At 45.7% G+C, this 27,078-nt stretch overlaps 1 protein-coding gene across 2 annotated transcripts in view; it reads left to right on the forward strand.

Moving 5' to 3' along the window:
• LOC138372060 (uncharacterized) overlaps positions 1 to 27,078 on the forward strand; it is an 88,397-nt gene that overhangs the window by 26,339 nt on the left and 34,980 nt on the right. Inside the window, exons 2-4 of one of the 2 annotated variants that reach the window (XM_069337243.1) lie at positions 8,202 to 8,443; positions 11,308 to 12,012; positions 21,105 to 21,242. In XM_069337243.1, coding sequence (XP_069193344.1) covers positions 8,438 to 8,443; positions 11,308 to 12,012; positions 21,105 to 21,242 — 849 coding nt within the window. In that variant the 5' untranslated portion in view covers positions 8,202 to 8,437. The remainder of the gene's footprint in view (positions 1 to 8,201; positions 8,444 to 11,307; positions 12,013 to 21,104; positions 21,243 to 27,078) is intronic. The other variant, XM_069337244.1, reaches the window with a different exon arrangement.

Genomic DNA, 27,078 nt, shown 5'->3' on the forward strand with positions numbered 1-27,078 from the left:
CAGTCACACCCCAGTCACACACAAGTCACACACAAGTCACACATCAGTCACACATCAGTCACACACAAGTCACACATCAGTCACACACCAGTCACACACAAGTCACACACCAGTCACACACAAGTCACACACAATTCACACACAAGCCACACACCAGTCACACACAAATCACACACCAGTCACACATCAGATACACACCAGTCACACACACCAGTTTCACACCAGTCACACATCAGTCACACACCAGTCACACACACCAGTCTCACACCAGTCACACATCAGTCACTCACCAGTCACAAATACAAGTCACAAATACAAGTCACACCCCAGTCACACACACCAGTCTCACACCAGTCACACATCAGTCACACACCAGTCACAAATACAAGTCACACACACAAATCACACACATCAGTCACATCCAAGTAACACGCCAGTCACACATATATATCCTTACAAAACAAGTCACAAACAAAAGGCTTAACAATCCTTGGCTTACAAAGGGAATACTCAAATCCATTAACAAAAAACACGACCTTGAGAAGAAGCATAGGTTAGGAACCGTCTCCAAAGAATTCTCAAAAAATTACTCGTTATTGCTATCTAAAATAATTAGACGAGCCAAAACTAAATACTATGAAGATAAATTTACCCAAACAAAGGGTAACATTAAGAAAACATGGAGCACAATTTCACAAATATTGGGATCAAAGAAGATTTTAAATAACAAACCAACACTCCTTTCCAATAACGTTAGTCATCTTTCAGCCTCTGATTCTGCTATTGAGTTCAATAGGTTCTTCTCTTCCATTGGGTCATCCCTTGCAAATGATATTCCACCTTCCAGTACTGATGTTAAGGACTATCTTACAGGTAACTATCCACAGTCTCTGTACCAAAAGCCTACTAATTCCATTGATGTCAATGAGATAATTCTTTCCCTTAAAACCAAGTCTAGTGCCCTCGAGGAGATACCAACTTTAATTTACAAAAAAGCCTCCAGATCTTTAGCCCCTGCTATTGCATTGCTCTTCAACAAGTCACTTGAACTCCAAACCTTTCCTGACATTCTAAAAAAAGCAAGGGTAACCCCTGTCTACAAATGTGGTGATCTCACTGATGTTAACAACTACAGACCTATATCAATCCTGCCTAACTTGTCAAAAATATTTGAAAAACTAATCTACAAGCAGCTTTACTCTTTTCTAGCCAAACACAATATACTTAGCTCTTGTCAATATGGCTTCAGATCCAAAAAAAGCACTAACGATGCACTTATTAGTATGATTAACTTGATTCACGCAGGTCTTGATAAAAAGGAGCTCCCTGTTGGGTTATTTGTGGACCTGCGTAAGGCTTTTGACACTGTCAACCACCAGAACCTTCTTCTTAAATTACATCATTATGGAGTCAGAGGACACTCCCTGCAATACCTCAAATCCTACCTTACTGACAGGCTCCAGTATGTTTCTGTGAATAATACAATTTCTCCCACCCAACCCATCAACATTGGTGTTCCTCAGGGCAGCATACTTGGCCCTCTCCTCTTTCTCATCTACATTAATGACCTTCCAAATGCCTCCCAACACCTCAAACCAATTCTATTTGCTGATGACACAACCTTCATTTACTCCAGTCCTGACCCCTTTGCTCTAAATGCCACAGTAAATACTGAGCTAGAGAAAGTCCATCTTTGGCTAACTGCCAACAAACTCACCCTTAACATTGACAAAACGTTTTATGTTCTGTTTGGCAATAAATCCTCTAATCATATAAATCTCAAAATAAACAATACCCAAATTTGTAACAAATTAGATGGCAAATTCCATGGCGTTCTCATCGACCACAAGCTGAATTTCGAGGGACACATTCTAAATACAGTATATCAAAAAAAGTTTCAAAAACTGTTGGCATTCTTTCTAAGATCAGATATTATGTACCCCGCCCTGCCCTGGTGACTCTCTATTACTCCCTCATCTATCCATATCTCAACTATGGCATTTGTGCTTGGGGTTCTACTACCCAAAATCATTTACGTCCTCTAATTACTCAACACAAAGCTGCTATTAGGACAATATCCAACTCTAGCCCCAGACATTACTCGGTGCCCCTACTCAAATCTCTGAATATGTTAGATATTAAGTCATTGCACATTCTCTCATGTGTATTGTACATATATAAAACGCTGAACTGTAATGCCAATCCTGACCTCAAAAGATTCATTGAAGGTTGTAACAGAACCCATGAGCACCACACCAGAAATAAATACAGTTTTGATATTCCTAGAGTACGACTCAATCATACTAGAAATGCTCTTCAAATCAAGGGACCCAGAATGTGGAATGATCTTCCCAACCATGTTAAAGACAGTACCTCTCTCAACCAGTTTAAGATAAAAACGAAGCACTACCTAATAAATTCCCTGTAACCTACCTTACGCCTCTGTTGTCAACCCATGTATGTTTCTTGTTTTTTTTTTTTTTTCAAAACAACGCTGTTTGAATGTAATTTTCTGTATTAATTTGTAATTGTATTTGTGCTGCTTTTTCAACCATGTTCTCCCCTCCTTTACCCCTATTTTTATTTGTTCTCAACACATTTTATTCTTTTTACCCATTAGTTTTAAGCTTTAGTCATTAATGTTTTTCCTGCCCGAAACGCTTTGCGTAATAGTGACTTTAGGCATTGTATGTACTAGCTCTATCTATTAACCCAACAAACTTTGTAAAATCTCTTTATGTATGTACCTTACCTAAATAAAAATTATTATTATTATTATTATTATTATTATTATATCAGTCATACACCAGTCCCACACGCCAGTCACAAACGCCAATCACACACCAGAAACACATACCAGGCACACACCAACCACACACAAGTCACACACCAGTCACATATTAGTCTCATACTATTCACAAACTGTTCACATGCCAGTCACACACAACAGTCAAAGACATCAGTCACACACCAGTTACACACCAGTGAGGGCGCTGGTGGAGTGGACAGCACGTCGTTTGGTCCGAGGTTCGATTCCCGACGCCAGCGGAAACAGATGAGCAGAGTTTTTTTCACCCTGATGCGCCTGTTACCTTGCAGTAAATATGTACCTGGGAGTTAGACAGCTGTTATGGGCTGCTTCCTGTGTGTGTGTGTACTCACCTAGTTGTACTCACCTAGTTGTGTTTGCGGGGGTTGAGCTCTGGCTCTTTGGTCCCGCCTCTCAACCGTCAATCAACAGGTGTACAGATTCCTGAGCCTATTGGGCTCTATCATATCTACACTTGAACCTGTGTATGGAGTCAGCCTCCGCCACATCACTTCCTAATGCATTCCATTTGTCAACCACCCTGACACTAAAAAAGTTCTTTCTAACATCTCTGTGGCTCATTTGGGCACTCAGTTTCCACCTGTGTTCCCTTGTGCGTGTGCCCCTTATGTTAAATAGCCTGTCTTTATCTACCCTATAAATTCCTTTCAGAATCTTGAATGTGGTGATCATGTCCCCCTAACTCTTCTGTCTTCCAGCGAAGTGAGGTTTAATTCCCGTAGTCTCTTCGTAGCTCATACCTCTCAGCTCGGGTACTAGTCTGGTGGCAAATCTTTGAACCTTTTCCAGTTTAGTCTTATCCTTGACTAGATATGGACACCATGCTGTGGCTGCATACTCCAGAATTGGCCTGACATATGTGGTATACAAAGTTCTGAATGATTCTTTACACAGATTTCTGAATGCCGTTCGTATGTTGGCCAGCCTGGCATATGCCGCTGATGTTATCCTCTTGATATGTGCTGCAGGAGACAGGTCTGGCGTGATATCAACCCCCACGTCTTTTTCTTTCTCTGACTCCTGAAGAATTTCCTCTCCCAGATGATACCTTGTATCTGGCCTCCTGCTCCCTACACCTATCTTCATTACATTACATTTGGTTGGGTTAAACTCTAACAACCATTGGTTCGACCATTCCTTCAGCTTGTCTAGGTCTTCTTGAAGCCTCAAACAGTCCTCTTCTGTCTTAATCCTTCTCATAATTTTGGCATCGTCCGCAAACATTGAGAGAAATGAATCTATACCCTCCGGGAGATCATTTACATATATCAGAAACAAGATAGGACCGAGTACAGAGCCCTGCGGGACTCCACTGGTGACTTCACGCCAATCGGAGGTCTCACCCCCTCACCGTAACTCTCTGCTTCCTATTGCTTAGGTACTCCCTTATCCACTGGAGCACCTTACCAGCTACACCTGCCTGTCTCTCCAGCTTATGTACCAGCCTTTTATGCGGTACAGTGTCAAAGGCTTTCCGACAATCCAAGAAAATGCAGTACACCCAGCCCTCTCTTTCTTGCTTAATCTTTGTCACCTGGTCGTAGAATTCTATTAAGCCTGTCAGGCAAGATTTACCCTTCCTGAACCTATGTTGGCGATTTGTCACAAAGTCCCTTCGCTCCAGATGTGTTACCAGGTTTTTTCTCACGATCTTCTCTATCACCTTGCATGGTATACAAGTCAAGGACACTGGCCTGTAGTTCAGTGCCTCTTGCCTGTCGCCCTTTTTGTATATTGGGACAACATTCGATGTCTGTCATATTTCTGGTAGGTCTCCCGTCTACAGTGACTTACTATACACTTTGGAGAGTGGCAAGCAAAGTGCCTCTGCACACTCTTTCAGTACCCAAGGTGATATTCCGTCTGGACCATCAGCCTTTCTAACATCCAGATCCAGCTGGTGTCTCTTGACCTCCTCTCTCGTAATTTCGAACTCTTCCAAGGCTGCCTGGTTTACCTCCCTTTCTCCTAGCACAGTGACCTCACCTTGTTCTATTGTGAAGACCTCCTGGAACCTCTTGTTCAGTTCTTCACACACCTCTTTGTCATTCTCTGTATACCTGTCCTCGCCTGTTCTAAGTTTCACTACCTGTTCTTTCACTGTTGTTTTCCTACTGATGTGACTGTGGAGTAGCTTTGGTTCGGTCTTGGCTTTGTTTGCTATATCATTTTCAAAACTTTTCTCTGCTTCTCTTCTCACCCTGACGTACTCATTCCTGGTTCTCTGGTATCTCTCTCTGCTTTCTGGTGTTCTGTTATTCCGAAAGTTCCTCCACGCCCTTTTGTTCAGTTTCTTCGCTTCCATACATGCCCCATTGATTCTTCTGTTGCGTCTCGGATTTTTTCCTTTGGGCCGGGATGAACCTGTTTACTGCCTCCTGACACTTTTGGGTAACATAGTTCATCATACGTTGTACAGACTTATCTCTGAGGTCTGTGTCCCGAGGTCTGTGTCCCTTAGGAAATACCTTGTGTGTGTGTGTGTGTACTTACCTAATTATACTTACCTAATTGTGCTTGCGGGGGTTGAGCTTTGGCTCTTTGGTCCCGCCTCTCAGCTGTCAATCAACTGGTGTACAGATTCCTGAGCCTACTGGGCTCTATCATATCTACATTTGAAACTGTGTATGGAGTCAGCCTCCACCACATCACTGCCTAAAGCATTCCATTTATTAACTACTCTGACACTGAAAAAATTCTTTCTAACGTCTTTGTGGCTCATCTGGGTACTAAGTTTCCACCTGTGTCCCCTTGTTCGTGTCCCACCCGTGCTGAAGAGTTTGTCTTTGTCCACCCTATCAATTCCCTTGAGAATTTTGTAGGTGGTTATCATGTCTCCCCTTACTCTTCTGTTTTCCAGGGATGTGAGGTTCAGCTCCTTTAGCCTTTCTTCGTAGCTCATTCCTCTCAGTTCCGGGACGAGCCTGGTGGCATGCCGCTGAATCTTCTTTAGCTTTGTCTTGTGTTTAACTAGGTATGGACTCCAGGCTGGAGCTGCATACTCCAGGATTGGTCTTACATAGGTGGTATACAGGGTTCTGAAAGATTTCTTACACAAGTTTCTAAAGGCAGTTCTTATGTTGGCCAGTCTAGCATATGCCGCTGATGATATTATTTTGATGGGGCCTCTGGGGACAGGTTCGGTGTGATATCAACCCCCAAATCTTTCTCTCTATTTGACTCTTGCAGGATTTCACCTCCCAGATGATACCTTGTGTTCAGCCTCCTGCTCCCTTCGCCTAATTTCATCACCTTATACTTTCCCGAGTTGAACTTTAGCAGCCATTTTCTAGACCATTCCTCCAGTTTGTCCAGGTCATCCTGTAGTCTCTGTCTATCTTCATCCGTCTTGATTCTTCTCATAATTTTTGCATCATCAGCAAACATCGAGAGGAATGAGTCTATACCTTCCGGAAGATCGTTTACATATATTAGAAACAGGATGGGTCCAAGTACTGAGCCCTGTGGGACTCCGCTGGTGACATCTCGCCACTCTGATGTCTCCCCCCTCACCGTTACTCACTGTTTCCTGTTGCTTAAGTACTTCCTTATCCACTGGTGCACCTTCCCTTTTACTCCTGCCTGTTGCTTCAACTTTTTTAACAGCCTTTTATGGGGTACTGTGTCAAAGGCTTTTTGACAGTCCAGGAAAATGCAGTCGGCCCACCCTTCTCTTTCCTGCCTAATTTTTGTTGCCTGGTCATAAAATTCTATTAAACCTGTGAGGCACGAGTTACCATCCCTGAACCCATGTTGGTGGTGCGTTACAAAGTTATTTCCCTCCAGATGCTCTACGAGCTTTTTCCTCACGATCTTCTCCATCACCTTGCATGGTATACAAGTTAAGGAAACTGGCCTGTAGTTCAGTGCCTCTTGCCTGTCACCCTTCTTGTATATTGGGACCACGTTGGCTGTCTTCCAACTTTCTGGTAAGTCTCCTGTTTCCAGTGACCTGTTATACACCATAGAGAGTGGCACACTTAGTGCTTCTGCACCTTCCTTTAGTATCCATGGTGAGATTCTGTCAGGCCCAACAGCCTTTGTCACATCCAGCTCTAGCAGACACCTTTTGACCTCATCACTGGTGAGGTCAAATTCCTCCAAGGCTGCTTGGTTTGCCACCTCCTCACTTAGTGCAGGGGCTTCTCCTTGTTCTATTGTGAAGACCTTCTGGAATATCTTGTTGAGTTCTTCACACACTTCCTTGTCATTCTCTGTGTATCTGTTCTCCCCTTTTTGCAGCTTTATCACTTGTTCCTTCACTGCTGTTTTCCTCCTGATGTGGCTGTGGAGCAGCTTTGGTTGGGTCTTGGCTTTACGCGCGATGTCATTTTCAAACTGTCTCTCTGCTTCCCTCCTCACTCTGAGGTACTCATTTCTGGCCCCTCTGGTATCTCTCCCTGCTCTCTGGTGTTCTGTTATTTCTGTAGTTTCTCCATGTTCTTTTACTCAGTTGCTTTGCTACCTTGCATTCCTGGTTGAACCATGGGTTTTTCTGTTGTTTTTCGTTTTTCTCCTTTTGGATGGGGATAAACCTGTCTGCAGCTTCCTGGCACTTCTGGGTGACAAAATCCATCATGACCTGCACATTTTTGTCTCTAAGTTCTGTTTTCCATGGTATTCCCCTGAGGAAGTTCCTCATCTCGTCATATTTTCCTCTTCGGTAATTCAGTCTTTTCCCCTCCACTCCCATCCTTGGATAGGTTATCCCTACCTCCACCAAGTAATCAAAGGTCAGTACACTGTGGTCACTCATTCCTATGGGGGCTTCAACTTTGACTTCCCTTATTTCTGACTCATTCAGGGTGAATATCAAGTCGAATCTAGCTTTTTCTTCATTGCCTCTCACTCTTGTGGGTTCCTTGACATGCTGGCTCAGAAATTTCCTTGTTGCCACTTCCAAGAGTTTAGCTCTCCACGTATCTGCACCACCATGTGGGTCCCCATTCTCCCAGTCTATCTTTCCATGGTTGAAATCGCTCATGATTAAGAGTCTTGAGCCATTCCTGCAGGCAACTGAAGCTGCTCTCTCTATTATATTAATGCGTGTGTGTGTGTGTGGGTGGGTGTCACAATCGACTTACTAATGGTCCAGGACGGACCAAAACGTCGTCGTCTCTTCAATTTCTAGTGTGTGGTTTGGTCAACAGTATTAACTATCATACTATCCATAATTGACTGAAGCATGCACAGTATTGACAACATGGCAGAACTCACAAAGCTCTGCTCATACAGAACCCAAACATTTATGACAACAATGTTGTGCAACAGTTTCTGATTCACTGTAATTTGATTAGCCTACTTTGCATATTTTTAACAAATTAAGTCAATAATAACGCACTAAAGTCTAATGGATTGGCATAAATCACAGTTACAGATATCACAACCATCCAGATTCACCGAGTTGTCACCAAGACGACCCCAGCTGTTACAGGCGACGTAGTGTCCAGACCTGTTGACCAGTCACCAAGACGACCCCCAGCTGTTACAGGCGACGTAGTGTCCAGACCTGTTGACCAGTTACCAAGACGACCCCAGCTGTTACAGGCGACGTAGTGTCCAGACCTGTTGACAAGTTACCAGGACGACCCCAGTTCACTGTTCATCATGGCGGTAAGAATTATTTTACTTTATAACCCCGCCGATCCTTATAAATAATGGCCAAAGGCCATTTCATACACCCGCCAATACCCCTGTTAAGGAATGAAAAACGGTTTACTCGCGACTGATGACGTCCGAACACTTCCGAAACAAGTGCTTCGCTGACGACATCTGTTCGAACCACAATGTTATAAATGCTTCATCCACGTACTTCAAACACAAATAAATGCAAACAGAACCTAAACACCAACCCTAACCTATGCTTAACTATACATAGAATTTTAATGTATAATACTGTAATATTAATTTTCATATGTAAACAAACCAATTTTTAATACACAGTATGTTAAAATTGATGAATGCGCCTCGGGAAGCCGGACGCTGCTTTAAATAGCCTTGTGTACGGACGGGTTGGATCATCACCTGATGATGGGGAGAACAATTATATTGTTGTGCTGAGTAATGTGTGCTAGAGGGAAGGAAGCTTGGCGCTTGTGGCCCACTTCTCTGTGAACGTGAAGGATAAATTTGTAATACTAATTATAAAAATAATACAAATACACGTTTAAAACAAATATCACAGAGGGTCTGATTGCAAGGTTTTCATAAAGGTATTTATATGTTCTTATAAAGTAACTGATCCCCCGCGGAGTTTTAGGCAGACACCAATCGGGGTCCAAGAGCTAAAGCTCGATCTTGCAGGCACAAATATGTGAGTACACACTAACATTATTATGTGTGTAAATGGAGCTGCCATCTGCTGGGGGAACTGGTGACTCACAAGTCAGCTATATGACCCAGACAACCAGTGTTTACGTAGTTTGGGTCAGTGTTACTAATACTCTACTCACCTAATTGTGCTTGCAAGGGTTGAGCTCTGGCTCTTTGGTCCCGATTCTCAACCGTCAATCAACAGGTGTACAGGTTTCTGTGCCTATTGGTTTATCATATCTACACTTGAAACTGTGTATGGAGTCAGTCTCCGCCACATCACTTCCTAATGCATTCCATTTGTTAACCACTCTGGCACTAAAAAAATTCGTTCTAATATCTCTATCTGCTGTCTAAGGAGTTACTTGTTTTGCTCTCCCTCTGATATTATTTCTCTTAGTTCTGTGGTGATCCTGGATCTCCAGGTTCCCCTTTGTATTCTTGAGAGAGCCGGATTGTTGTCCTTGTCTCTTATAAACACCGTGAGTCTTCAGAGGCCTAGTGTGTACCATGGCCTGGAAGGTTCCAGGTATACAGCTACTGATGCCTAGTGTGGTACCCAAGGCCTGGAAGGTTCCAGGTATACAGCTACTGAGGCCTAGTGTGGTACCCAAGGCCTGCAAGGTTCCAGGTATACAGCTACTGAGACCTAATGAGGTACCCAAGGCCTGGAAGGTCTTGGGTATCACACCTGGAAGGTCTTGAGAAGGCTTTGTATATAAATAAATAAATTAATTAAAAAATATGTATACAGCTTCTGAGGCCTAGTCTTGTACCCAAAGCCTGGAAGGTTCCAGGTGTACAGCTACTGAGGCCTAGTATGATTCCCAAAGCTTGGAAGGTTCCAGGTATAAAACTGCTGATGCATAGTGAGGTACCCAAGGCCTGGAAGGTTCCAGATATACATCCTCTGAGGCCTAGTGTTGTACCAAAAGCTTGGAAGGTTCCAGGTATTCAGCTAACAGAGGTCTTGTGTGGTGACCAAGGCCTGGAAGTTTCCACGTATAGCTACTGTGGTCTTGTGTGGTACCCAAGGCTTGGAAGGTTCCAGGTATACGGCTACTGAGGCATAGTGTGGTGCCCAAAGCCTGGAAGTATCCAGGTATACAGCTACTGAAGCCTAGTGTGGTACCTAAGGCCTAGAAGGTTCCAGGTATGCAGCAGACTCCTGGTTCAACTTTGCTGCCGAGTGGACGTCTGGACGCCTCTGCCACCTCCTTTTGTTCTGCGATTTGGATTTGATACTGTCGTTTGGCATTCCACTTCAACGGCCCTGCTGTTCGACGTCTGGTTCACATATCGCCTTGTGTCACGGGATTGTTGATAGTTTTTTTTTTGTTTTTTTTTGACGTGTCCTGGCTGGTTCTTCCAGCGGGGTGACGGTGACTGGCGCCGGCTTGGCCGAGTGGTGCCGGGAGTTGGTGGGCTCCTGGTGTGCCCTCAGTCGTGGTGGGCGGCTTGCTTCTGCTCTGCCTGCAGCCAAAAGTGACGTTATTTTTAAGAGGACGGGTTGCTGCCTGAGGGCACTGGATGACTTTTGCGTTTTAGCTGAGGGCCGAGTTTTTGGTTTTTGTTCTTTGTGTTGGACGGGGCCGGTGCTTGTCACCCCTGAGGGGACTCCTGGGGCTCCCCAATCATCTGCCTGTCTGCGTTGCTTTGCCGCGAGGCAAGTTAGTTTCCAGTGATGGGCGTCACTCGTTTCGCGATTACTAGGTTTCCCGTTTCACCTGTCCAGGCTTTGCGATTAACCCTTCACGGGTCCGCCGGGGTGCATCCGATCCCTCGATCCCAGTTTGAGGTATGTTTATGAGTCGGTAATAATATCCCAACTCTGGGATTTGTTTGTCAGTAATATTATCCCATCTCTGGGATATATTTATCTCTCAGTAATAATATCTCAGCTCTGATATGTTTGTCAGTAATATTATCCCAGCTCAGAGATACGTTTATCTGTCAGTAATATTCACCTTTTTTGGGGGATATATTTGTCTTTAATATTATTCCTACTCTGCAATATATTTGTGAGAAATATTTGACCTCGGGAAAATGTTTGTCAGCAATATTGGCCCTGGTCTAACATAGCTAATTAACTACTTTACATATTTTTAATATATGTATTACATACAATGTTAAGTAAATGATCAAACAACTTTATCTTTACACAGGATAACAACAACGTTGAGGAATGTTCAGTCTGTTTTGGTTGTTACGATGAATCTCAGCTACGGCCTCGCTCATTGCCTTGTGGACACACATTCTGCTCCCAGTGTGTTGACAATGGTGTCAAGAATGGTCAACTGACCTGCTTTAGCTGTCGTGCCCAGCACAGTGCCACAGCTGCTGCTCACTTTCCCATCAATTATGGTATGGAGGCTGTTATTAGAAGACTTAAAGATACCCAGGTGGTGTCAGGGGACACAGTGGCAGCAACACTTTATAACGCTTCCACGAGAGGCATCAGCAAGAAGTTACGGTCTCTGGTGGAGGAGCAGAAGAGCAGCATCAGCAGCCTCATTACCAGTTGTGAAGAGGTACTGTCCCAGCTGGTTGAGTACCGGGGCCAGCTGGGGGACTGGAAGACTCACCACCTTCAACTCCAGGACAGACTCTATGGTCTGGCAGAGAAGAACAAGGCAGCCATGAAGCTCGTGGAAGAGGAGGATACCAGTGTGGAGGACATGACAACACAGGGAGAGGAAGGGAAGTCTCTGCTAGAGGCCATGTTGGGGAGCCTCAACACAGTGAACACAGCCCAGGAGGCCGTCACAACTATAGACACGGCTGATCAGTGCCACGTAGAGGTAGAAGTTTGGCTCCAGAAGTGCCAGGAACTCTTCCCGGGTGTTAAGACTGTCTACACCTCAGTGAAGGTACGCTGCTGAAGGTCACATTGCTGTCATTCAACTGTCTGTAATAATGATTTTTACGTATAATTTCTGGGGGAAGCCCCTTCAGCTCCCCGGAACTTACTAGCAATCATTATTCCGTTCACCTTTAGGTGTTTTTTCACCAGCACAGCAACGCCACCGCCTTTCCAAATTTTTCTGTCCCGTCTCCAAATTGAGAAGCCCCTTGGGAATATGACCTCATTTAAAATAACATCTTCAAGTTTTGTCTCCGTGAGTGAAACAATGTCTGGTGTCTGCAGCTGTATTACATCACTTAACTCCAGTATTTTCGATCTCACTCCATCTGTACTATTTGTATACTATTTTCAGGAACATGTTTCCCCTCTCCTAATTCTTCACTACCCCTCTCACTAGCAATTTTGTTGGTTTGCCTTTTTGTACCATTTTACTGGCCTGCCTACCCTTATCACTTTGTAGAAAAAAGAGATAATTTCTTCTTCGTTTCTGGTCTCATTTAGACGTTTTGCCTCTACGAGGTTTAGTTTCAGCTTCTCTCTGTCATCTCTTGAAAGATCTCGTCTTAATGACCACACTTTTCCATCCTCATCAATTTGTTCCCTCATCAATTCCTTAGTACTTCTTCCATCTGTTTGGCACAGTTTAGAGTGATCCTCAAAGGTTGATCTTTCCCTTTTACATACCTGCCTATTCTTCTGTAGTTGCTCTATGGTAGTAAGACCTTCCATGAGGCCAACAATTTTATCTACTACTATCGCTTCTTTTACAACTCTTTCTGACCTCAACCCGTTCTCGCAAATTTAATAAGTCAATATTGACTTATTAAATATGTGCATAGGTGACATACTTAACATAATAGATACCCTTAAAAAGATTCATAGAAAACACCGACCTTACCTAACCTACTTAGTATGTTAAGATAAGCATCGTATTGCTTCGTAATTACAATTATTACCTAACCTATAATAGGTATAGGTTAAGTAATAATTGTAATTACGAAGCAATAAGATGCTTATCTTAAGATACTAACAAGGTTAGGTAAGGTTGGTGTTTTCTATAAATCTTTTTAGGGTTATCTATTATGTTTAGTATATCACCTATGCACGTAGTTAATAAGTCAATATTGACTTTACGAATTTGCGAGAACGGGTTGCTGACCTAGATGTTATCTCCTTTTCTTTTCAACCAAAAATTATCATGGACTTACTCCGATCAACTGTGTTTTGCACCAACTTCGGGTTAGATGCCAATTCCTTTCTCCCTTCCAACCTAATGTTTGTTTTATATTGGTTGCTGCAGTGTTTGGCTTCCTTTACTGCTTCTTTATTTTTTTCCGTCTCCTTGGCCACTTGTGCAACGTGTGTGATGTTCCTTGTGCCTGCCTTCCCCCTAGAAAACACAGCTTTAAGGAATGAGAAATATTCCTTGTGACTGCCTGGGCCTTAGAAAACACAACTGTATGGGATGATAAATAGTCTTTGTGACTGCCTGGGCAATAGAAAACACAGCTGTGGGATGTTCCTCGTTCCAGCCTTGGACCTGGAAAACACAGCTGTGAGGGATGAGGGCCCTAGAAAATACAGTTGTGTGGGATGGGAAATGTTCCTTGCGACTGTCTGGGATCTATAAAACACAGGTTGTGTGTGTTACAAGATTGGGTGCTCTGTTGGGGTTAAACTCAAGGTAAGGGAGTTCCACCCAATGGGGGTTTAGGAAAGGCCCGGCCCCCCGGAAAACAATTCCCAGCCAAAGAAATAATACCAAAAATGGTCTATCGTCTAGCATAGATCACCTAACCCTCATCACAAAGGGGTGATGGAAACTCCCGTTAACATTTGCTTTAATATAATTTATTAACCCTAAACCGCCAAGTGCAACATATACTTTACCTCCTCGATCTTACAATACTTTTTTGACTCCATATAGGCAGGAGACGAGAGTTACACACAGCAAAGTATAGGTAAAATCTACGTTCCTTACAAGACAGTACATACCAATGAACTTAACATCTTTAACACGCAACACGTGTTCACTTGTCAGCTCAAAACAACTAAACACTTGGAACTCAAAATAATTGACTTGAGAACACAGACAAATTTACACTTAGAAGATCTAGGGGCACGTAACAACAATGGTATTTTACTTAACCTGGTATAGTGAAGATTAAGGAGAGAATATAATAGAATGGAAGGAGGTTAAAAAGGGAGAGCCACACAAAACTATGTCCGACCAGCCCTGAGCGTAGTTAGAGAAGACTGATTTTTCTCATGCGGCTTTTTGCCGGTGTGAACAACTGATCGTTCAGTAACATTTACTTATCCTCCAATACAATATTAAGTTGCCACTATGCAGTTCTAAATATAACCAACATCCTAACTTTACAATACGTTAATAGAATATTAACACAGTGTTCTTACACTCTGAGCATCTAAAATGGTCTTACATCTGGCAAGGAAACAATTGACTGCAATTTGCCAGAAGGAGGGGCAGCTCGCTTGTATATAAAACTACCAGAGACTTCCTTCCTTCCTTCGTAAACCCCAATCCCCTCTGTGGTCCCTCCTTGCCGTGGTGAGGGGCTCACGTACACCTCCCTGGGACAGGTGTGGGTTGCCTGTGCCTCCTCTCCTGCCCCCTCTTTGGGTGGTGTACATGCTGAAGGGCCTTGTGAGCCAAGGCGTAGGGGTCTTGTGAGCCATCGGACCACCCGCTGGAGGGGTCGCCTGTGAGGGGACCGCCCTGAGTGGATGGTTGGGTGTCCAGGCTGGGGCGATAGGGGGGATGGGGTCTTAGCACCAGTGTGGGAGCATGGACGATGTAATAGGACTCCCCTGTTGAAAAAGGGGAGCACCGCTGGGGACGACACAGCCTTCCTGCACTGGCCCGCACTCGGCCTCCCTGGCTGCCCTTTTAGGTGGTATCCCTTGGTTCCAGGTCCCAAACTTTTGATATTGTTTGCTGAATGGATGACGACACGACTTCTCTTACCCAGACTCATGGGGTGGGCGACCAGGCCCCTGAGTCGGACCATCCTGGAAGACCAGGATCTGTAGCCCGCGCTACAGGGCCCGGTTTAAGCCCAGACCGGACTCTTCCTCCCTGCTCCCCTCCCTCCTTTGTGATTGGGTCGAGCCCCAAGCCTGCTGTGGTGACCGCCTCGTCCTCTTGCACGGCTCCATCTCTTATTGTGACTACTGCACCTTTTGACCCGTCTCTCTCTAAAAGTTCTCATCACCATCCCCGCCATGGCCGCTTTCGTATGCTCCCTTCCCATTCTAATTCGTACTATGCTTTGTTTGGTCCTGCTATGTGGACTAAGTACTTTGACCTCCATCCTTTAGATTCAACTCCTGACGATTTTTCCCTTCATAGGCATTTGGTAGATTCAGTAGATGCCTCTGTTACCTTCAACCCCACCCGTCTTGGTACCCGTGTCGTTGCTGCTCCTCAGGATGCAGCCACCCACTTGGCCGCCTTATCCTGCCTTGGCGAGACCCCTGTTCGGGTCTCCAAGAACGCTCAGTTAAATGCCAGTGTTGGCACTGTTCTCCTCCCGCACCATGTTGCGACCGGTGTTAGGAATCTAGAAGACTACCACGAGGATACCAAGCATATCCTCGAGGCCCAAAGCCATTCTGTCCTCCAGGTGGATACGTTTACTCGTCCCCCTCATGGTCATCGCCGTCAGCCCTTTCGGGTTGTGAAGATTACCTTTGATGGTAGGTCTCTTCCGCCCTCTGTCATTCTTGCTGGTACCAGATGCTCTGTTCAGGAGTATATTCCATCTCCTCAGCTCTGCAATAAGTGCTGGAGGTTTGGGCATGGAGCCCTCCGCTGCTCCAGTACTGTCTCTCTCTCTCTGTCCTATGTGTGGGGACAAGGGTCACTCTAAGTTGGAGTGCACTTCTCACCAGGCCCGCTGCCTCAATTGTGGTAAGGCCCACCCTACCTTCTCCCGCACGTGTATACGTTACAAACTTGAGTCGGCTGTCCTCAACTTGAAGCACCGGGACCGTTTGTCTTTTTCTGAGGCTCGGCACCAAGTTCATCATCTCCCCTCTTTTGCTGCCGTCTCCTATGCTCGCGTGGTGCGCTCTTCCTCTCCTCGTCCTTCCCACCTTCCTCAGTCTCACAACCGTTTCCAAGCCATAGACCCGGACACGCCCACCACCACCTCCCCTGTTTTCCTCCGTTCTGTCCCGATGGGTCTCCCTCCTGGTTCTCTGTCTAGGGTTCCCCTTCTTTCTACCCAGTCTGTCATGTCTCCTGTGTCTTCTTTCTCCTCTCCCTCTGGTCCTCCTTCCTGTCATTCTCCTCCGCCTCTTGGCTCTCCACGCCGCCTGACTGTGCGGGCCGATGTCCATCGCTCTCCTGGTGGTCGGGTTGTTCGCTCTCTCTCTTCTTCTCCTTTCGAGATGCTGGAGTCTGTTGCCCAGTATATTGCTGGTGGGACACCTGTCTCTTTGACAGGTGAAACGGAAACCTGGCTCCTCTCCTTCCTCCTTCCTGGTAGGTAAGAAGGCTTCGCTTCCTTCTTCACCCCCTATCTCTAATTCTATCGTTCCTCCCGCTTCGGTGGTAGAGCCCCTTGTTCCTACTGTGCAGGTTTCTTTAGCCCCCGGTTCCGTCTCGGTTACTGCCTTTGCTGAGGTGCACTCCCCCTCTTTCTGCCCCTCCTCCTCCTCCTCCTTCTCCTCCTCTTCCTTCTCCTCCTCTTCCTTCTCCTCCTCCTCCAGACCCTGCTCGTCCATCTCTGGTCTGTCCTCCTGCTTCTTTCCCTCCTTCTTTACTCAGTTTACCCATGCCCCCTAACCCTAACTTCGCTGACCCTAATCCTGACCCTGTGCTTCTTTAACGTGCTGTGTTTCTTTTTCACCTTCGTTTCTTCTTTGCTCTCTGTTGCTATCCTTTCTCTTTTTGCCGATGTCAATTCTTCAATGGAACATCCGTGAATATTACGCCAATTTCCTTGACCTCCAACTTCTAATTTCACAGTTTTCGCCCCTTTGTGTCTGTCTCCAGGAGCCAATGCTTGGTGCTCGTCCTGGTCGCTTCCGTGGCTATTCTTTCCTCTCCCCCCCCCCCCCAGCTGTTGCTGGGGCCCATAACTTTTCTGCTCTCTTGATTCGCTTAGATGTTTCCTTCTTCCCCTTACTTTTTTCGTCGCCTCTCCACTGTTCTGCTGCTCGTGTCTTTGTGCGTAAATGGTACACAGTTTGTTCCATTTATCTCCCCCTTCCCCCACAGTCCCACTTTCTCTTCCGAATCTTAAACACCTCTTAGACGCCTTGCTGGAGCCTGTGCTCCAGCAAGGAGCACAGGCTCCTTGATTTTTTGGTGATTTCGGTTGTCGCCATGCCCTTTGGGGTGATGTTCTGACAAACACCCGGGGTCGCCTCCTTGAACCTTACATCCTCTCTTCTTCTCTGTCCCTTCTGAATTCTGGTGAGCCCACTCATTTGGACTCTCGGACTCGCTCCCTTTCCTGTCTCGATCTTTCTCTGTGCTCGTCATCCCTTTCCTTAGATTTCGGGTGGCAGGTCCTTGATGACCTCCATGGCAGTGACCATTTTCCTATCATTCTTACTTTTTTCTCTTTTCGCCCTCCTCTCTCCTTCCCTAGGGGGGAGGTTTGCTGAGGCTGACTGGCGCCTCTTTACTCTCCGTGCTACTATTTCCGACCTCTCCTTTCTGCCTCTTCCTCGCGCCCTCCTTCTTTTTCATGACACTGTCTTTGACGCTGCCTTCCGCTCTATTCCTCGCTCTTCCTCTCGGGGAATGCGGAAGTGCGTTCCCTGGTGAAATGTGGACTGTGCTTGGGCTGTCCGCTGTAAGCGTGCAGCCTGGAAGAGACATCGCCACCGGCAGATGGTTGAGTCTTTTCGATTGTTTCGGAAGGCATTTGCGGTGGCCCGTAGGACCATCCATGTGGCTAAACGTGCTTGCTGGATGTCTTATGTCTCCACCGTTATGTCCGAAACTCCTCTACCACTGGTCTGGAAGCGTATCTACATGACTGCGGGTAAGTTCATTCCCGATGTCTCGCCGGTCCTTCGCCTCCATGGTGCTCTTGTGGCGGAGCCGTTGCAGGTCGCGACTGAACTGGGTTCCCACTTTTCATCTGTTAATTTTTGTTCTCATCTTCTTCAAACCTTCCTTCTTCGTAAGCCTATTCTTGAATCTCGTCCTTTAAATTTCTGTACTCATCTTCGCCTTCCCTATAATGATCCCTTCTCTCTCCCTGAGCTTCAGTCTGCCCTGGCCCTCTGCGGTTCTACGGCAGCGGGCTCCGATGGCATTCATTATGAAATGCTTCGCCATCTCCCTCCGTGCACGTCTCAGTATTTACTGAGTCTCTACAATAGGGTCTGGGAGTCGTCATATCAGTCCCTGGGTATTGGCTCGATGCTGTTGTCCTCCCTGTTCAGAAACCAGGGTCTCTCGGGTCATCTCCCGAAGAACTTCTGCCCTATTGCCCTCACGAGTTGTGTCTGCAAGCTCTTTGAACGTATGGTTAACGTTCGTTTGATGTGGTTCTTAGAACACTATCACCACCTCTCCCCTTCTCAGTTTTGTTTTCGCAAGTGCCACAGCACAACGGATGTCCTGATGAACTTGGAGGTCTATATTAGTACTGCTTTTGATGCGAAGACCTCCCTTGTTGCCATCCTTTTTGACCTGGAAAAGTCTTACGACACTACCTGGTGGTATCATATTTTGTCTCAACTTCATTTTTTTGGCCTTCATGGGAATCTCCCTCTCTTCTTTCAGAGTTTCCTCTCTCGTCGTTCCTTTCGTTTGCGGCTTGGTGTCACTCTCTCTGCCCCTTTTAAGCAGTATAAAGGTGTACCCCAGGGTAGTGTTCTGAGCACTACTCTTTTTCTAGTTGCCCTCAACGGTCTTCTTTCCTCTCTTCCTTCTGGCGTCTTCTCTGCTCTCTATGTCGACGATCTTACCCTTTGCTGCCAGGGTGATGATTTGCCTCTCCTTCAACGGCGGCTTCAACTTGTGATTGATACCGTGTCGTCTTGGGCCACCGATCATGGCTTCAAGTTCTCTGTGTATAAGACTTGTGCTATGATTTTTCCTCGGAAGCATGTCGTTCTTCGACCCTCTTCGTCGCTTTATGGTCATCCCCTTGTGTACAGGGATTCCGCTAAGCTTTTGGGGTTAATCTTTGACACTCATTTGTCTTGGTCAGCCCATATCTCTTACCTCCGTGTTGAATGCTCTAAGGCCCTTAACCTCCTTAAGGTTTTGTCCCATACTTCTTGGGGAGCGGATAGGCGCACGCTCCTCTCTTTGCACTCCTCTCTCGTCCTGTCTAAACTCAATTATGGTTGCTCTGTATACTCTTCTGCTCCTTCTTCTACTCTTTGCCGTCTTGATGCTTAGCACCATACTGGGTTGCGTCTGAGCTCTGATGCCTTTCGTTCGACTCCCGCTTTCAGTTTGTATGTTGACACTGGCTTCCTCTCTCTCCAGGACCGCCATGATCGCTACTGTTTTCACTATCTTGCGCGGTCCTTACAACATCCTTCCTCTCGCCTTTGTCGTGCTTTAACTTTTACCCCTTCTGTGGTTCCTGTTCCACTTCATCGCCTCCCTCTTTATGTCCGGTTATCTCGCTTACAGGATTCTCTTTCTGTTCGTATTTCTAATGTTTCTCCTCATATTGTTCCTTCCTTACCTCCGTGGAGAGTCCCCCTTCCTAAGTTTTGTACGTCCTTGACCCGCATCACTAAAGCTTTTACCCCTCCTACGGTTCTGAAACGCCTTTTCCTTGAGCACTTTTCTTCACACTCCCGCTCTATTTCCATCTTCACCGATGGGTCTAAGTCTGCGGACGGTGTGAGCTACTCTGTTGTTTTCCTGACCGCACTTACATGTGTCACCTCCCTTCGGAGGCTAGCGTCTTCACAGCAGAACTTTATGCTATTCTCTATGCTCTCCGTCTCTTGCTTTCTCATTGTCATTCCTCCTTTGTGGTTGTAGTTGACTCTCGTAGTGCCCTCGTGGCTCTAGGGTCCTTTAATCCTGTCCATCCGGTGGTCATCGACATTCAACATTGGCTGTTTCTTATTTCTAGTAAATTTAAATCAGCAGAGTTTTGTTGGGTTCCCAGCCATATTGGTATTTCTTTAAATGAGCGTGCGGATGCTGCCACTAGGGACGCTATCCGTTCTTGTCCCATCTCCCGTAAAGGTATTCCTTATTCCGATTTTTATCCTGTTATTCAATCCTCCATCCTTGCCCGTTGGCAGGGTTGTTGGTCCTCTGAAGTTAGTAACAAACTGCGTACTCTCAAACGTAGTGTGTCCCCGTGGTTTTCCTTCTACCACCATAACCTGCGGTGGGAAACTGCTGTAGCTAGGCTGCGGATTGGCCATACTTGCTTGACTCACAGTCACTTAATGGAGCCCTGCCCTGCTCCTTATTTTTCAAATTGCGTTGTCCTTCTTACAGTTGCGCATATCCTTGTTGAATGTCCTGACTTCCAGGACGAGCGTGTGTCTTGCTATCCGACCGTTCCTCGTGGTCACTTGTCCCTCGATAGAATTCTTGGTGAATCGAATACTTTTGATATCGTTCGCCTTATGCGTTTTTGTTCTCGTATTGGCATTCTTGGTGATATTTAGCGCCCTCTGATTATTTCGCACTTTGATGGTGCTACATAGCCTTCCCGGTTTGGTTCATTCTTTTGATAATTACCTTACCTACTCGTAAACCCCAACCTATCTAATAACCTCTATAATTTATAGAGGTTTTAGTAATAGAGTAAACACCAACAGCATTAGAAGCACGAGAAGCAGTGTGAACCAGATTACTACGAAGAGTGTTTGTTTGTCGAGAAACAACAACAACTCGCTCCAATCACATTGGATTTGATAATGATCCGGGACGGACCGAAACGTCGTCGTCGTCTCTTCACCTTCTGGTGTGTGGTTTAGTCTTCACCATTAATGTTTGTGTTGGTAATGACAGGTGCAGGAGACCATCAGGGAGGCCCTGGAGATGGTGACCACAGAGGCGGGTGTCACCATCCACTTGAGAGACTCAGCCTCCACCATTAATGTTTGTGTTGGTAATGACAGGTGCAGGAGACCATCAGGGAGGCCCTGGAGATGGTGACCACAGAGGCGGGTGTCACCATCCACCTGAGAGACTCAGCCTCCACCATCATGGAGAAGGTTCAGAAAGTGACTGAAGGAGCTCCTCAGACACAAGTGACTGTAAGTTCATGTTTCTATTAAATTTACAATTCCTTGTTGTTTGGCTCAGAACGTTAATTGTTTGCACAATCACAAAATATTCAGATTCCTTTCCGTAATAAATCTTATCTTATGGCGATTTTAATAGTTAAAACATTGGCGATATCCTGAACTAACCAGCCAACCATTAACACTCTAACAAATAAATAACAGCTGTGTTTACTAGTTGTGTTTTTGCGGGGGTTGAGCTTTGCTCTTTCGGCCCGCCTCTCAACTGTCAATCAACTGTTTACTAACTAACTACTAACTTACTAACTACTTTTTTTTTTTTTTCCTCACACCACACACACACACACACACCCCAGGAAGCAGCCCGTGACAGCTGACTAACTCCCAGGTACCTATTTACTGCTAGGTAACAGGGGCACTTAGGGTGAAAGAAACTTTGCCCATTTGTTTCTGTCTCGTGCGGGAATCGAACCCGCGCCACAGAATTACGAGTCCTGCGCGCTATCCACCAGGCTACGAGGCCCCCCTCGTATGCTGTGTGGGATGTGAAATGTTCCTTGTGCCTGCCTCAGCCCTAGCAAACACAGTCTTTATGAGAAATGTTCCTTCTGCATGCCTGGGTCCTATAAAACACAGCTGTGAGGAATGATAAATGTTCCTTGGGACTGCCTGGGCGCAACAAAAAAAAAATAAAAGAAGAGTCATCCAGTGCCATGGCCACCAAGCAAACACAGCTGTTTGGGATGTTCCGTGTGCTTTCCTTGGCCTCTAAAAAACACATCTGTTTTCTATTAGACATGTTCCATGTGTCTGCCTGGGTCCTGGAAACACAGCTTCGTGGGATGAGAAATGTTTCATGTGCCTTCCTTGGCCCTAGAAAACACATCTGTTTTGTATTAGAAATGTTCCATGTGTCTGTCTAGGTCCTGGAAAACACAGGTTATGTGGCATGAGAAATGTTCCTTGTGTCTGCCAGGTCCCTAAAATACACAGCTGTTTGGGATGTTCCTTGTGCTTACCTGCGCCTTAGAAAAACACAGCTGCGTGGGACGAGAACTGTTCCTCGTGCTTTCTGGGACCTAGAAAGCTTAGTTGTATAAAATAAGAAATGTTCCTTATGTCTGCCTGGTCTCTCGAAAACACATCTGTGTGGGATGAGAAATGTTCCTAGTGGTTGTCTGGGCCCCTAGAGAACACAGCAGTGTGGGAGGAGAAATGTTCCTGGTGCCTACTTATGACCTAGAAAACAAAGCTGTGTGGGATGAGAAATGTGCCTTGTGCCTACCTGAACTCTAGTAAACACAGCTGTGTGGGAAGTGAGGTGAACCTTGTGCCTGCTTGTAACCTAAAAACATAACTGTGTAGGATGAGGAATGTTCCATGAGACCCCAGCTATGTGTGATGTTCCCTGTGCCTGCCTGCTCCCCTAGAAAACACAGTTGTGTGGGATGAAAAATATTCCTTGCCTGCCTGGTACCTGAAAAACTCAGCTTTAAGGAATGAGAAATATTCCTTGTGCCTTCCTGGGTCCTAGAAAATACAGCTTTAAGGAATGAGAAATATTCCTTGTGACTGCCTGGGCCTTAGAAAACACAACTGTATGGGATGATAAATAGTCTTTGTGACTGCCTGGGCAATAGAAAACACAGCTGTGGGATGTTCCTCGTTCCAGCCTTGGACCTGGAAAACACAGCTGTGAGGGATGAGGGCCCTAGAAAATACAGTTGTGTGGGATGGGAAATGTTCCTTGCGACTGTCTGGGATCTATAAAACACAGGTTGTGTGTGTTACAAGATTGGGTGCTCTGTTGGGGTTAAACTCAAGGTAAGGGAGTTCCACCCAATGGGGGTTTAGGAAAGGCCCGGCCCCCAGGAAAACAATTCCCAGCCAAAGAAATAATACCAAAAATGGTCTATCGTCTAGCATAGATCACCTAACCCTCATCACAAAGGGGTGATGGAAACTCCCGTTAACATTTGCTTTAATATAATTTATTAACCCTAAACCGCCAAGTGCAACATATACTTTACCTCCTCGATCTTACAATACTTTTTTGACTCCATATAGGCAGGAGACGAGAGTTACACACAGCAAAGTATAGGTAAAGTCTACGTTCCTTACAAGACAGTACATACCAATGAACTTAACATCTTTAACACGCAACACGTGTTCACTTGTCAGCTCAAAACAACTAAACACTTGGAACTCAAAATAATTGACTTGAGAACACAGACAAATTTACACTTAGAAGATCTAGGGGCACGTAACAACAATGGTATTTTACTTAACCTGGTATAGTGAAGATTAAGGAGAGAATAGAATAGAATGGAAGGAGGTTAAAAAGGGAGAGCCACACAAAACTATGTCCGACCAGCCCTGAGCGTAGTTAGAGAAGACTGATTTTTCTCATGCGGCTTTTTGCCGGTGTGAACAACTGATCGTTCAGTAACATTTACTTATCCTCCAATACAATATTAAGTTGCCACTATGCAGTTCTAAATATAACCAACATCCTAACTTTACAATACGTTAATAGAATATTAACACAGTGTTCTTACACTCTGAGCATCTAAAATGATCTGTTGGGTCACTATTGGGTCAAATGATCTGTTGAAAGCAGACGATGGTCTGCTTTCAGCCTCTGATACTGCTATTGAATACAACAGGCATACCTCCCTTCTCCCCCATCCCCCAAGCCCTCCCTTCTCCCACATGCCCTCCCGTCTCTCCCACCCACAAGCCCTCCACTCTCCCCCACCCCACCTAAGCCTTCCCCTCTCCACCACTCCCCAAAACCCTCCCCTCTTCCTCACCCACCTGAGCCTTCCCTTTCCTCCCACGCCCCCCAAGCCCTTCCCCCTTTACTGCCCCCCATCCCCCCAACCCTCCCCCTCTAACCCCCCTCAACCCTCCCCCTCTCACCCCCCCAACCCTCCCCCTCTCACCCACCCCCTCAAGCCCTTCCTCCTCCATCAGTCTCCCCGTACCAGATCCTCCCAGCTCCCCCTCACCCCAGACCCCACAGGTCCCCCCCCAGAGGAGAAGCAGAAGAGAGTCAGTTTCAGGGTAATGTACTAGAACATAGATGGGATCACAGGCAAGGCAAGTGAACTAAGGGAAAGATCACAAGAAGTGAACCCAGATGTAATTGGACTCACTGAAAAAAAAACTCTCTGGAATCATAACGAATGCCGTGTTTTCCCAGGAGTACACAGAAATAAGGAAAGAGAGGGAAGGTAGGGGAGGAGGCGGAGTGGCCCTACTCATGAAAAAGGAATGGAGTTTTAAGGAGATGGCTATCCCGGGCTGTGAGGGTTTCAGAGACTACATAGCAGGCACCATGACAATGGGAGGACCAAGAATAGTAGTAGCAGTAATATATAACCCTCCACAAAATGACAGAAGACCCAGTTAAGAGTACGAAAACAACAACATGGCAGCTAACACTATAATTGAGAGGGCAGCCTCTGCTGCCTGTAGAAATAGATCCCACCTGCTCATCATGGGGACTTCAATCACGGAAGGATTGACTGGGAGAACAAGGAACCGCATGGAGGCAAGGATACGTGGAGAGCCAAACTACTGGAGGTGGTGACTAGAAACATTTTAACCCAGCATGTCAGAGAACCCACAAGGATGAGAGGAAATTACAATCCAGTGAGACTCGACCTGGTCTTCACCCTGAACAACTCTGACATAAGAGAAATCAGTTTTGAGGGCCCAGTAGGAATGAGCGATCACAGTGTATTGGTATTTGAGTACCTGATTGAAGAAGGGTTATTGAACTCGAGGAGGGATACCGAAACCAAAAGGTTAGCATACCGAAAGGGAAACTATGAGGAGATAAGAAAATTCCTAACAGATATAGCATGGGAAACAGAGCTCAGGGAAAGGACGGCCCTAGATATGATGGACTACATCACGCATAAGTGCAAGGATGCAGCAAGCAAGTTTGTCCCAGCCCAAAAGGAAAACAGTGAAATGAAGATGAGAAACCCATAGTTTAATCAGAGATGTAGGCTAGCTAAGCAGCAAAGTAAAAGGGCATGGAGAAACTATAGGAATAACAGGACACTGGAGAGCAGAGAAAGATACCAGAATGCCAGGAATGAATATGTCAGGATGAGAAGAGAGGCAGAAAGACAATACGAAAATGACATCGCAAGCAAGGCAAAGACTCAGCCTAAATTGCTGCATAGCCACATCAGGAGAAAAATAACAGTAAAGGAACAAGTTATGAAATTAAGGATAGAGGCAGAAGGATTCACTACAAATGACAAGGAAGTGTGTGAGGAACTGAATACGAAATTCCAGGAGGTCTTCACCTTAGAGCAAGGAGAAATCCCAGAGATGAGAGGGAATAGCTAACCAGGAACCACTGGAAGAGTTTGAGATTACCAGCAGGGAAGTAAGGAAGTGTTTACTAGAGTTGGATGTGACAAAGGCTATAGACCCAGATGGAATCTCCCCTTGGATACTAAAGGAAGGAGCAGAAGAACTGTGCCTACCACTCTCCATAGTGTATAACAAATCACTGGCAACAGGGGAACTGCCAGAAATTTGTAAAGCAGCTAACGTAGTCCCGATATACAAGAAAGGGGATAGACAGGAGGCACTGAATTACAGGCCAGTGTCCCTAACCTGCATACCATGCAAGCTGATGGAGAAGATTGTGCGAAGAAAGCTAGTGGAGCACCTGGAGCGAAAGAACTTTGTAACACAGCATCAACATGGGTTCAGGGATGGCAGGTCCTGCCTCACAGGGTTACTTGAATTCTATGACCAGGCAACAAAAATAAGGCAAGAAAGAGAAGGGTGGGCAGATTGCCTATTTTTGGATTGTCAGAAAGCCTTTGATACAGTGCGACACAGGAGGCTAGTGAAAAGCTGGAGATGCAGGCTGGAGTGAAAGGGAAGGTACTCCATTGGATAAAGGAGTACCTAAGCAACAGGAGACAACAAGTCTGTGTGAGGGGTGAGGTCTCAGATTGGCGAGACGTTACGAGTGGAGTCCCGTAGGACTCCACTCGTAACGGCCATATACTGCAGGTATGCATGTTGTAACCGGCCATATACTGCAAGTATGTTGATGACATTTTTACACAGATACCTGATGTCAGACATCTGCAGGAGCTGAAGGAGGCATTTGAGCAGAATTCAGTGTTGCATTTCACTTACGAGATGGAGAAGGATGGGAAGCTGCCCTTTCTAGATGTAACAGTCATGGAAAGGAGCGGAGGTTTCCACACTGCAGTCTACACTAAGGAAACAAACATAGGAATGTGCCTAAATGCCAACAGTGACTGCCCAGACAGGTACAAGAGGAGTGTTGTTAACGCTTATGTCGACCGTGCTCTCAGCCACAGCTCAGGATGGAAGCAAGTCGACGAAGAACTCTGTAGGGTAAGGCAGGTGCTAGTCAACAACGGCTTCTCCAATGGTTTCGTTGAAGACATCATAAGAAGGAAAGTGAAACGCCATGCAACCTCTGAAGAGACAACTAACACAACACCTATACCCCCTATTATACTATTTTACAGGAACTTCTTTTCCACAGCTCATAAAACGGAGGAAAGGGTCCTGAAAGATATTGTAATAGAAACGTTATCCCTACAGACAAAAATCAGAAGATACAACTGACGATTTACTATAAAACAAAAAAAAAAACGGCCAGCCTACTCATGAGAAACTCTCCAGACACAAAGCAGAACGCTTTAAAAGAGACCAACGTCGTCTATGCCTTCAAATGCCCTCCTGGGGACTGTAAGTCTCAAAAAACTCAGTATATAGGCAAGACAACAACATCTCTTTCCAGGCGATTAACGATGAATAAGCAACATGGCTCCAT

This window comes from Procambarus clarkii, chromosome 37, assembly GCF_040958095.1.
Source record: "Procambarus clarkii isolate CNS0578487 chromosome 37, FALCON_Pclarkii_2.0, whole genome shotgun sequence".
Taxonomy (NCBI): Eukaryota; Metazoa; Arthropoda; class Malacostraca; order Decapoda; family Cambaridae; genus Procambarus; species Procambarus clarkii.